At 38.6% G+C, this 11,868-nt stretch overlaps 2 protein-coding genes across 2 annotated transcripts in view; one reads left to right on the top strand and one right to left on the bottom strand.

Annotated features, from left to right (window-relative positions):
* The first annotated feature begins 565 nt into the window (after positions 1-565).
* Positions 566-5,957, top strand: LOC116258455 (uncharacterized). Its single transcript, XM_031635619.2, has 6 exons — positions 566-751; positions 3,649-3,985; positions 4,075-4,291; positions 4,374-4,911; positions 4,984-5,082; positions 5,504-5,957. The coding sequence occupies exons 1-6, from the start codon at positions 682-684 to the stop codon at positions 5,767-5,769; spliced, it is 1,527 nt and encodes a 508-aa protein (XP_031491479.1). The 5' UTR covers positions 566-681; the 3' UTR covers positions 5,770-5,957.
* A 415-nt stretch (positions 5,958-6,372) lies between these two features.
* The window catches only part of LOC116258617 (protein FLX-like 2), a 7,050-nt gene continuing 1,554 nt past the window's right edge, over positions 6,373-11,868 (bottom strand). The window contains exons 3-6 of the mRNA XM_031635852.2: positions 7,875-8,460; positions 7,504-7,646; positions 7,308-7,411; positions 6,373-6,988 (exon numbers count right to left, since the gene is read on the bottom strand). Coding sequence (XP_031491712.1) covers positions 6,656-6,988; positions 7,308-7,411; positions 7,504-7,646; positions 7,875-8,437 — 1,143 coding nt within the window. The 5' untranslated portion in view covers positions 8,438-8,460 and the 3' untranslated portion in view covers positions 6,373-6,655. The remainder of the gene's footprint in view (positions 6,989-7,307; positions 7,412-7,503; positions 7,647-7,874; positions 8,461-11,868) is intronic.

Below are 11,868 nucleotides of genomic sequence, written 5' to 3'. Positions count from 1 at the left end.
TAAAATTATTCTCATTTCTTCTCTAGCAAATTGTTCGCTGTTCACTTGTATAAGATCTAGGATTACTACAGCTCACAAAGCATTTAAGGCCATTAGTAATCTAGTCTACGTTCTCCAAGAATTTAGCCATACTTTTGGACAATCCAACCACATAGATAGATATGATCTTGATTATGTTTTGCTGAGACACACATATTAAGTTACTTTTCTTTTTTAGTCAACTAATGTTTTTATAATAATGCAAAGAATGATAGGCTATTATATATCAAAATATTATTAGTAGAAAAAACAGTATTATTATAAGAACAGCTTCAAAAGACTTGTTTTTTATTAAATTATTAATTTCTAAACATTTTAAAATATTTGTATTTTATTTAAAATATATTTGAATAAGAATTTAGACTGTCGGGTTTGTACTTCTGCCTCAGTTGTCTGGCATGTACTAATTTTCCAAAAGACTCACGAGATGTGTACGTGGCTGTGATCGAGACGGGATCTGCGACTGGCACCCGCGCATTTAAGTCAGTGCTGAATGAGTAAATAACTAAAATACCCCGTAGTTGCATCAATCATTCAGATGCATCCTTCTTCTCCCTTTGCCTGTTTTTCTTTCCAATTCTTGGGTTCATCCTCGGACCTCGACTTGTTAACTGTGAACAAATTCATCTTTACAGTTTTTACATGGCAGCTCCGCTTCTTCCTTCTTCAACCCCCTGGTCTCAACATGAATGCAGCCTTCATCGCTTCTTCTGTAAGCAAAGCATCATTTTCCAATCTCCTTTAACTATCCAACCCTCTCTCTCTCTCTCTCTCTCTCTCTCTCTCTCTTTTCGGACTGGATCTTTGAAACTGATGTTCTTGGTATTTAACGTGGTACTGTGTTTGTTGTTTTGATTTTGACAATAACCCGTGAGAATTTCAGTGGGCAAGTCGTAGATTTACTGGGCTGTTCAGGATATCAAGTATGAAAGTTGTCTTGTAACTTTAAAATGCTTTGCTTGCTGTGCATTTCTTTTTTCCTTTCCCTTGTTACAGTTTGTGAAAGTCAAAAGCACTTGGGCAGTAAGCAGATGGGTTGTAGGGATATTTCTTTCTTTTTCTTTTCTTGGATGGAATGGATATTTAGACTGAATTCGAAAGAGCCCGTGTTGGGTGATCTATGGTGTAAGTTTGTGTTTGGAAGAGAATTTAGACGGAATGCACAAGAACCCATGTACAACTCTCTCTACCTCTCTCTGTCTCAAAGCACATTTGTTATGTGCCTACGAACCTCAGATTTCTGGGTAGAATGGTTAAACTTTTTGGATGATTTGCAATTTTGCAGTACATTGGCAGAATTGGCCATGAAGTTCTTTTCAGCGGGTCAACTCGTATATATAACTTGTCTTTTAAACATAAAAAGTGACAAACACAAAATCCGTCGTCTTCTGGGTGTGAATCAGACTAGGCTGCATGCTGAAAATGGATGTGGGTGTTGCAGAACTAATTGGATTGGTCAACAAGGTTCTGGAGCTCCTTAATTGTCATATACTGAAGCTCATTCCAGGGGATTTATTCTTCAACAATGTTGAATACGGATTACATTTTTCAATACATAAAAAAGTAACAAGCATGTACTGAAGCAGTCAGAGTACTTGATAAAAATGTAATACGTACCCACATTTTTATTGTGTCTTAAACACGAAAAATAACAAGCACGTACAGAAACAGTCAGAGTACTTGTATCTTTAATAGAGTAACAAACAGAACTTATATTTAACATGTATCAACTATAAACAGCAATAAAATACTGAAGCATGAAGTAAACGAGTCAACCTACTGGGTTGGCTTGTTAGCGGGGCGAGTGGAGCTGAGTCACCCGAGTCACTGGGTTGACTCAGATAGTTTTAAAACGTTGGTTACACTATCCTTTTCTTGTTGACTGATGCAATCATGTGGATGGGACTATCTTCTGCCTTAGCAGCTAATATGTCCTTGTATCCACTGCTTGCTGGCCTGAAGCAGATAACTTTGTGTTTTTCTGTTTTTCTTGCTTTCTTAGATCTTATTAATGTTAAATACAATCCTTGCATGATTCTATCCATGTTTTGGCAGAAGTAAAGCTATCGTTCTGTCACTTGTTCGTTTTTCTTCTTATTTAAATGGGGTTTACATGATATTTGCTCAGAAAGCTAGCTCAGATGGTCACTGTTATGCATGTGAATCCCATAGTGACCCTAGAACCATGTGGTACACATGAAACATAAATATAATTCAAATCCATCCCTTACTAGAAATCAACATTTTATCAGTGCACCACCCAACTTCTGGGGCTGTTGCCAGTTGTCAGTAATCAGTAAGATTCGTTGATGAGCAAGAACGTACCAAGATTATCTATGTTTTTAAGGTCATCTCAGTTACAAGCTCTCATTGTTACATATTTTCTCAATACACTTCTGCATAGGCCATATATTATCAAGAAGGCGCTTGAGTCACTGCTCACCTGCTCATGTAAGCATATAACAAGATTCATCCAGATGAAGATTTTGATGATTAACCTTTTCTTGTTAATTAAATTTTTTATATTAATTCAACAAGCATATGGGGATCCATTCCATCTGACCAATATTTCTTGTTTTTCTTTCAATTGCACACATATCCAGATCTCTATACGGAAGCCTAGAAAAGTAAGTGATGATGGTGACCGTTGATTGAAAATGTGTACATTTTGACATTGAAGTCTATGGGAGGACAACCTCTCAGTCTCGCCTGTGATTTTCGTGTGACAGGATTTCTTTGAATCAAGAGCTAGATAAGTGGAAGGTGGCATGATAACTTTCCTGTACATCAATATTTTCTGCTTCCAAAGGGATGGAAAAATGCACTGAAGTGCCACAATTAAAATTTTTTCATAGCAGTGAAATTCATAGTCACAGATATAAGTAGCAGCACTTTTTCATACTTTAACCAAATGAATCCATGCATCATCACCTTTCCTACTGTTGTAACTTGTAAGAATGCTTATAACTTTTCCTGATAGGCGCAATGGTTGTTCCTGCCCTTCTAAAGTGTCCTCTTGCAGATACAATCCAATCTCATTTTATCCCCTCCAAAGGTTTGTAGATAAAGTTAGGTTAGATAATTTCTAGTCATTGAATGAACATGTATTTTGGAATCAATAACCAACAACTAAGAGCGGACCAGATTTGAGATCGTTGGTTAGATGTTTTAGTGCTTCATTTTGGCCGTTTATACCTTTGCTATCTCTACGTGTATCCATATGTTACTGCACATACATCACTCAAAGCATATTGATACATCTGCGTTTTGGCCATTTATACCTCTGCTATCTCTACATGTCTCCTTATGTTACTGCACAATGCACATACATCAGTCAAAGCATATTGGTACATCTGCATCTGAAAATCACTCAAAATGAGTGACTTATTGTCTTCTAAGATTATTTTCGAATTGGATTTTATGGCTAATGGAGCTGATGTGTGTTAACCAAACTGTTTATTATAGAGCTAGTCAATCTTTCATCTCAGAACTGCGCAAGAGTTGCACCATGAATTTTTCTTTGGATATTCAAAATATGTTTTGTCTCTTAGGTCTTCAACCATTATTTTCTTTCTGTTGAAAAGTGCCTGTGTTTATCCCTTCCGTCAGATGGTGAACAGTTGTTTCCCAGTCCTGCTTCAAAACATAAGCTGCTAATCCAGAAGGCTGGTGGCAAAGTTTCTCAAGTTAGGGCAATATTGAGCTCCAGCACAAAGCTGCAGGCAGTTCAAATTCCCACGCAATGGTACAATCTTGTTGCAGATCTTCCAAAAAAGCCTCCACCAGCTTTGCATCCGAAGACGCATAAGCCAGTCAAATTTGAAGACTTGTCCCCTCTTTTTCCTGATGAGTTGATCATGCAAGAGGTCACTGAGGAAAAATTCATTGATATTCCTGACGAAGTGATTGATGTCTACCGGCTTTGGAGGCCAACACCCCTTCTTAGGTTAGTTGATCCATTGTCTTTTGTGCACAGAAGAGCTGTGACTTTATGTGAGCACTTCCTGATTATTAAACTTCTTCTGTTGGAATCAGAGCCAAGAGACTTGAAAAGCTACTTGGAACTCCTGCAAGGATATATTACAAATATGAAGGTGTGAGCCCGGCTGGTTCGCACAAGCCCAACACAGCTGTCCCACAAGCTTGGTATAATGCACAACAAGGTGTAAAAAATGTTGTGACAGAAACTGGTGCCGGCCAATGGGGTAGCTCGCTGGCTTTTGCTAGCAGTTTGTTTGGTCTGAACTGTGAAGTATGAGAAATGAAGGCATAAAAGCTGAGAGTTTTCTAATTTCGTAGATGGCACAATAATGAGGAATTGTTTATTTTTTCAGGTATGGCAAGTACGTGCTTCCTATGATCAGAAACCATACCGCAGATTGATGATGCAGACATGGGGAGCCAAAGTACACCCATCTCCTTCTAATTTGACACATTCAGGGCGGGAAATCCTCAAGACAAACCCAACAAGCCCAGGAAGTCTAGGAATAGCAATTTCTGAAGCTGTAGAGATTGCAGCATCAAATCCAGATACAAAATATTGCTTAGGAAGTGTTCTTAATCACGTGCTTCTTCATCAAACCATTATTGGTGAGGAATGTTTAGAACAGATGGGTGCTTTGGGAGAGATACCCGATATTATAATTGGTTGTACAGGTGGAGGATCCAACTTTGCAGGCCTCATATTTCCATTCATTAGAGAGAAACTTAATGGTAGAATGGATCCTGTAATAAAAGCTGTTGAACCCACGGCATGCCCTTCACTCACGAAAGGGATATATGCATATGACTATGGAGACACTGCTGGATTAACTCCCTTAATGAAGATGCATACCCTTGGCCACAATTTCATTCCAGACCCTATTCATGCAGGTAAGATAGAAAATTTACTTTTCTTTACTTACTAGATAAATTTCATGGATAAATAGCTGCTTCTGTGTGCAGGCGGCCTAAGATACCATGGTATGGCACCACTTATTTCACATGTCTATGAGTTGGGTTTTATGGAAGCAGTGGCAATTCCTCAAACAGAGTGTTTTGAAGGTAAATGTTGCCTTGTTTATTTGAACTGTTCAATGTTTTTTGTTCCGTTTCTGAGTGGAAATTACATTCATATTATGCTATGGATTAGTAAGTGGCCAGACTTCAATGGTTATTCTAGTCTGTAGGCCAATGATTCCCAGGACAAACAGAAAACAGTCAATCAATGAATGTTGATCTCAATTGCAGACACATGACTTCCTCCCGGCTGCCTTACTCCATTTTGATGGTGGAGCCTTTCTTGGACCGTGATTAGCTTCATATTCTCGTTTATGGATGTCCTGGTGTTATTTAATCACAGAAGATATTCAATAACAGGAATGAGCTAAAATTGAATAGAATACTGAATCTCTCTCTTAGAAAACACATCCTTAGTACTCTTTTGGTTATTGATCTCATTGTCAAACCTATGGTGATTTTGCAGCTGCCATAAAATTTGCACGGACAGAAGGTCTGATACCAGCTCCTGAACCTACTCATGCCATTGCTGCTGTGATAAGAGAAGCCCTGAATTGTAGGGAAACCGGAGAATCGAAAGTTTTACTCATGGCAATGTGTGGGCATGGACATTTTGACCTCACTTCTTATGAGAAATATTTGCAAGGAAAAATGGTTGATCTTTCATATGATGATGATAAGGTGCAAACTTCATTATTGGCCATCCCTAAAGTTGCAGTTGAAATTAAGTGATCGGGCTTCGCAAGCATCCAGGATTTGCTTTCATCGCTTTTTCCGGACCTGACAGTTCTGCTTTTGTTGTAAAAATATCCTCAACTTCCAAAATTTATAGCAATATCATCGTTTCTTTTCCTTTTCCAATAGGCAGTAAATAAGAAGATTGTTTGCGAAAGCAGATTTTGCTGCTCATTTTTATGGAAAATGATTCAACGATATGATTTAAGGAAATGATAAGACAATCTTCACAAGTTTTTGTTTAACCACCTATGATACCTACCTTTATTCAAATGGCCAACCGTAAAAAAATATTTGAACATGTTTATTCTGTTGTTCCTTCAAATTTGGGCTGCCCTCTGAAAAGAATGGTGACCATGGGGATTCAAGTTGTTCGGCCGATCCCTCTTTCACCACACCAAAGCCTCTGCGTCTAGTAGGTGTAATCCTTGGATATAGATGGTAACTAGGTCTGTTCATGCACGAAGGATTATAACCAGGACTCCATGATCCTACAGGAGGACCGAACCATATTTGACCCAAAGGGGATTTCATAATGCTTCATATGGGGAATCTAACCTCCCAACATAGTTTCACACCATGAGCCAAACCTCCAGCATATTTTACAAGAGAAACTAATAAATGATCACCTAAAAAAGACCCATTGTCGATACTTAGGCATTTTACAACTGCAACTATTCGGCATTAACATCAACAGTAATGAGTCCCGGCCATCACATTCAATATGTTTCTGCTTTTGAATATAATCTGTAATTGCTGCAATTTCAAGTCATTAAAAGGGAACAGCAGGGCTCTAATGTGTACAACACACTAGGACGAATGGCATATAAACCCCAATAAAAGGAGGGAAAAAACTCGAACGCGAGTAAACAAGGAAAGCTGATCATCTGCGAGCAGCATTACTGCCCCTGGGGACCTCGTATCCTCCAGCTAGAGTAAGCGGTGGTTGTGATACACCATATGAAGAGACATTCCCAGGTACTTGAGATCCGACACCTCTTGAAACATCATATACACCACGAGCAGGAGCTGAAGCAGGCAAGGGAGGACCTCCTGGAACAGAACCTGCTGGAACATCATACCCACCATGAGTAGGAGCCGAAGGGATAGGAGGACCCCCACCATATGGTACAGCCGATTCATAACTAGAACGAGCAGGAGCAGAACCAGGAGCAGAACCAGGAGAGGGAACAACAGGTTGCGTCAATCCACGTGCCTACAAAACAAACAGAAAAAGTAATTGGTCTTTTGTCTGGCGTAGAACATTTACATGTTCAAATTTAAGGAAGGTGCAATGACAATCTTAGCAAAGAACACAACTATAATATACCGGAATAGCGATTTCCTTTTTTTCCTCATTTCATTTAAAAGCTAGGGATTATAGACCCTGTGGATTCAGACTAATCCTTTGTAGTTTTTACTAGTAATAACCAAATTCCATCAGTATACTCTTGTGGAAACAAAATTTATGAAAATTTGATTCTGTCTTTAGTTTGACAACTTAAGCATAACAAAGTACTAGAAATATCATGCACCTGCTGAGCGGCACCATAGCCATCACCATAAGCATTCTGTCCAGCAGAATGGAGAGAAGAGACGTCACTTTCTTTATACCCAGCAACACTTCCATATGCTCCACCTGCTTATTACATGCATATCGACCAAGAGATCCATCAAGCCACAAGCCTAGAACAGATAAATGCCTTAATCCCGAAATGAAAGATCACGCACCACTTCTCTCATGGTTAGAAGAATTTGCTAGCTCTGCTTTAAGCTTCTCCACCTCCCTTACCATCGAAACGTAATTTTTCTCCAAGACTTGCAGTGATTCAAATTGCTCATTGTACACTTTTTTCTCATAGTCGTATGCAACCCTAGAGAGAGAGATAGTTCAGCTTGATATCGAAAGTAATTCTTGACATGGCGGTGAATTGTTAACGTGACTATAGAACTGACCCAACCAATTACATACATGATATAAGTCCATACAGGGCACAAATAGACAACTCTCAGGATTTAATAAATTGAGGTCAAATCATACCATCCTATTGACATCTCAACCCAGATAGATTAAAACTAGATCAGAAGGCAGAACCAAGTACCTGCAATGCTGATATTCCTTTCTGAGACCATCAAGTTCTGCTAACAGAGCAGGAATTTGCTGAGTTTCTGCATGGCTCCGTTGCATATCTTGTGTGAGCTGATGCACTTTAGAAATTAGTTCCTGTCTTGCTGTAACCAAATTTTGTGCCTCAGCCCTTGCTTGCAGCAACTCCGACTTCACAGAATCAGTTGACTGCAAATCCATTTCCATTTTGGATATCTTTTCCATTAGGACTCTCATCTGCTGCTCCTTGTCTGCTTTGATGACACCAATGTGAGCCTGAAGTCGCTGCAATTCCTGTTGTGCTGCAGCCAGCTCTTGCCTTAAAACTGAATGGGTTGCAGCAAGCCTCTGGTTCTCAGTTGCAAGCCTTTGCATCTCCACATGTTGAACTGCAAGTTTCTGCTCCATGACCTCAGGAGGGGGGAGCATGTCAAAAGGAAAAGGACCTGTGGGAGGTCGAACCCCTTGGGAACCAAATGAGTCAGTGTGTACTATGCCAGGGCCTGGTAGTGGCCGACGCATATGAAGTGGTGGTGGCATACGACCTTTGCTTCCCATATTTAGATAATTGCTGAAAGTGTCTGTATGATGTAAACCACAAATTTGGGAAAATCAGAGAAAACCTGATAAATATAGTCTAGGAGCCAAACACCATTAATTGAAACATTTCCCAAATGGCACGACTTAACTGCCATAGGCAACTAAGGGAGATATCAACACAAGAGCAATAGTTAAATCCAACAAGTTCTTTTATTAAGTTATCCAATGTTTCCAATAATGGGCACAGCAGATATAGTATCAAAGACAAAAGCAATAGGCATATATTTTTTGATGTGCCCACATCACCCACAAAACTAAACATCAGAAAATGGAACCAAACAAAAATGTTTTCAGTCTTAAATCCAATATATACATTTTGGGTTGGTTAAGTGTCTAGGCTGCTGCCAGCTGACCTGCCTAGGTGGTGCCCAGGCCCTAGGCTGGTGTTGACTACAAAGAACATGTACAGCAATTCAACAATATTCTTGTGGTGAAGCACTTTGAAATATTACCATAATGAAAATGAAAACTTATGTTATATCAGGAATTATTAAAACTACTAATATGAACCATACTGTTGTGAGAACATTTTCCAAGCACATACAACATTCAGTAACTAGATCTGCCCAATAGCTTGCTAGACAAATGTGTACCCAGGTAGGCACCTAGGACCTAGCAGGCCGTCCTTTCAACTAGGCTATGCCATCTAGGTACCCAAGTGGAAAAAGATGTCTGCTATTTTTTCCTTTACATATCCTTTTTCTTCTTCTTTCTTTTTCCTCCTTCTTCCCTTTCTTTCATTTACTGTCAAAGCCCACCTAGGCACTGCCTAGACCTTTTGAATGTCCACCACCTAGGCCAGATAGAAACAACCATAACCTTCTATTTTTTTTCAAAATTTATTTCAGACCTCTCTCTCTCTCTCTCTCTCTCTCACACACACACACACATATGCAAGGTCCATCTTTTTAAGAAGAGATACAGCATTTGCTAATTCTGCTTTGGGGGGGCAAACATAGAAGAAAATGCTCAAGGATTCTGCCTCAAACATGTTGTCTTACTAACCATTTCAAATTTTTCCCAGTACAAATGCAACACCTAAACCGAGTACTTCCAACAACCACCAACTCCCAACAATAGTGCAATTGGAAATATTAATTTATATTTATCCTATCTGAAAAATGGAATCAAAATCATAATTTACCAAATCTTTTCCAGGAAAAAATTACACTTTGTTCTCTGCAGGAAAGCTTAAGCAGTACCCAGTTGCATTGCACACCTTCCATCATCCTTCATCAGAAGGATAAAATTTCAAGCTACACAAATGGCATCACAAACAATAGTTATAACGAAGGACGAATACATGCTGTACTCCCAGCACATGTGGCAATCAGCACCGATTGGTTGAACTAAGCTTAAATCTATGTTCAAGATTATTGGTTAGACAACCAGACCCAACAAGGTTAACTAAGGATTTAAAAAGTGTCTATCTAAACAAACTTTTAGTTCCTCCACATAGAAAAAAGGTCAATGATTCAAATCCTATTGTTCATCATATCTTCATCAGAGTAAGTATTTTAAATATAAGCATATGATGGTTGTTGGTTTCAAATTTCAATCAACTCGAGCAAGTTCAACCTGGACTGAGAATGGATTCAGAAGGCAAGCACGAAGGACTAACAGATGGAACTCATCCATCAGAATTTCTGACATGCAATTGCCTATCACTATCCACTATCCAAGTACGCATTTACCTACACATGCCTTGACCCTCTAAGCTATAGAAAAAGGATTTTACCTAACCCATTGACAGCAAATGAACCAGGTTCCTTAAGATAAATCATGGAAGCCACGTTTGGAATCAATAGGCCCTCCTACACAACCAGATCTCTAAGATGAACATCGAAAAGAAGGATGACCCAAGTCTAATTCGAACCTATGCATCCCACTAACCAGCCTGCATTAATCAGTATATTACAAATTGACATAACTTCTAGACAAGAATCAAAATCATTCTGCAATCATTTCTATAGCTATCGTGAGTTACTTCTTATGATACAATCTGAACCTAAGCAGGGGACTGATTCTCATCAACATAGCCATGACTTAATTGACATCCAAATAAAACTGAAAGGCCAAAAATGTCCATGTGTTAGATATATAGTACTCTCTGTCCAAACCAATGTTGTAAAAAGCATATCGTAAGGCGTATCGGTCGGGCTTTAAGATACGCCGTATCGTAACGTATCGTAACCGTATCGTAAATTTTAAAAAAATAATAATAATAAATCAGAAAAAATTTTAAAAAAAAATCAAAAAATTCATAAAAAATCAGAAAAAAATTAAAAATAATAAATTCTTCATAGAAAACATGGTTTAGTCTTTTAGATATAATGATAGACTTATTATTTTGCTAAATGCTATAAACTTACACGTTCACGGTTCATCATTCATACTTCATAGACATCAAAATTCATAACAATATCATTCTTTTTCATCTTTATCTTCATGGTTTAAAAGAAAAACCATTTCCTCTCAATGGGAATCAGCCACCCATGCACAAATCCATGGTTTAATAGATGATTTCATGGTGACAATCGATGATTTCACAATGGAAATTGATGATTTCACAATGGAAATCAATGATTTCCCTCTAAAACGGTACAATCTATAGATTAGAAATGAGGAAGGGGTGGGTTTTTATAAAAAAAAACTCGAAAAAATGGGGTTCAAGTCTCCTTTTTAGAAATCAGCCCGTATCGTACGATACGGGCCGTATCGCACCGTATCGTACGATACGGGGGCCCGTATCGCACGTATCGTACGATACAAGTACGATACACCCCCATTTGCGATACAGAGGGTGTATCGTATCGTATTTTGCAAACGATACGATACGTATCGTACGATACGGCCCCGTATCGTACGATACGTACAACAATGGTCCAAACCCTCTGCCTTATTTTTTATCTTTTTTTTCAAAGTGATGCTTTGAGAACTTGAATCCATGTCCCCATGCTCGTTGCTAGAGAAAGAAAGGTTTTTCAACTACTGGCACTCGTGGAAATAAAACGCCCTTCAGAAAATGATGTAACTAAATCAAAATTATCAAAAAAAAGAAACATAGTTCAAAGGGCAGGTGTGTACCAGTCTTCAAGGCATTTACAAATTTTGTTGACCTCTGTTCCTTTACCTAAGAAAAATATTTCCTTTTTTTTCCTGGTCTAATTCAAACCTAGAAGCACATGGAAAAGAACCTTTTGAATGATGTGGCATATGAACCTAGGTAGTAACGTAAGTATCCTGCTTATGTTACACATCATCCAACTTACCTGAGGGTCAATTCTAGGTGCAAAAATAAGTGCACAGACTCAGCGTGGATGTGTGATATTTCAGTCCTACGAGACTTCCAGAGAAATAGAAGGTCAGGATTGATTCTGATATTCTCT

This window comes from Nymphaea colorata, chromosome 8 (assembly GCF_008831285.2).
Source record: "Nymphaea colorata isolate Beijing-Zhang1983 chromosome 8, ASM883128v2, whole genome shotgun sequence".
NCBI classification, from domain to species: domain Eukaryota; kingdom Viridiplantae; phylum Streptophyta; class Magnoliopsida; order Nymphaeales; family Nymphaeaceae; genus Nymphaea; species Nymphaea colorata.
This window is presented reverse-complemented; position numbering and strand designations above follow the sequence as displayed.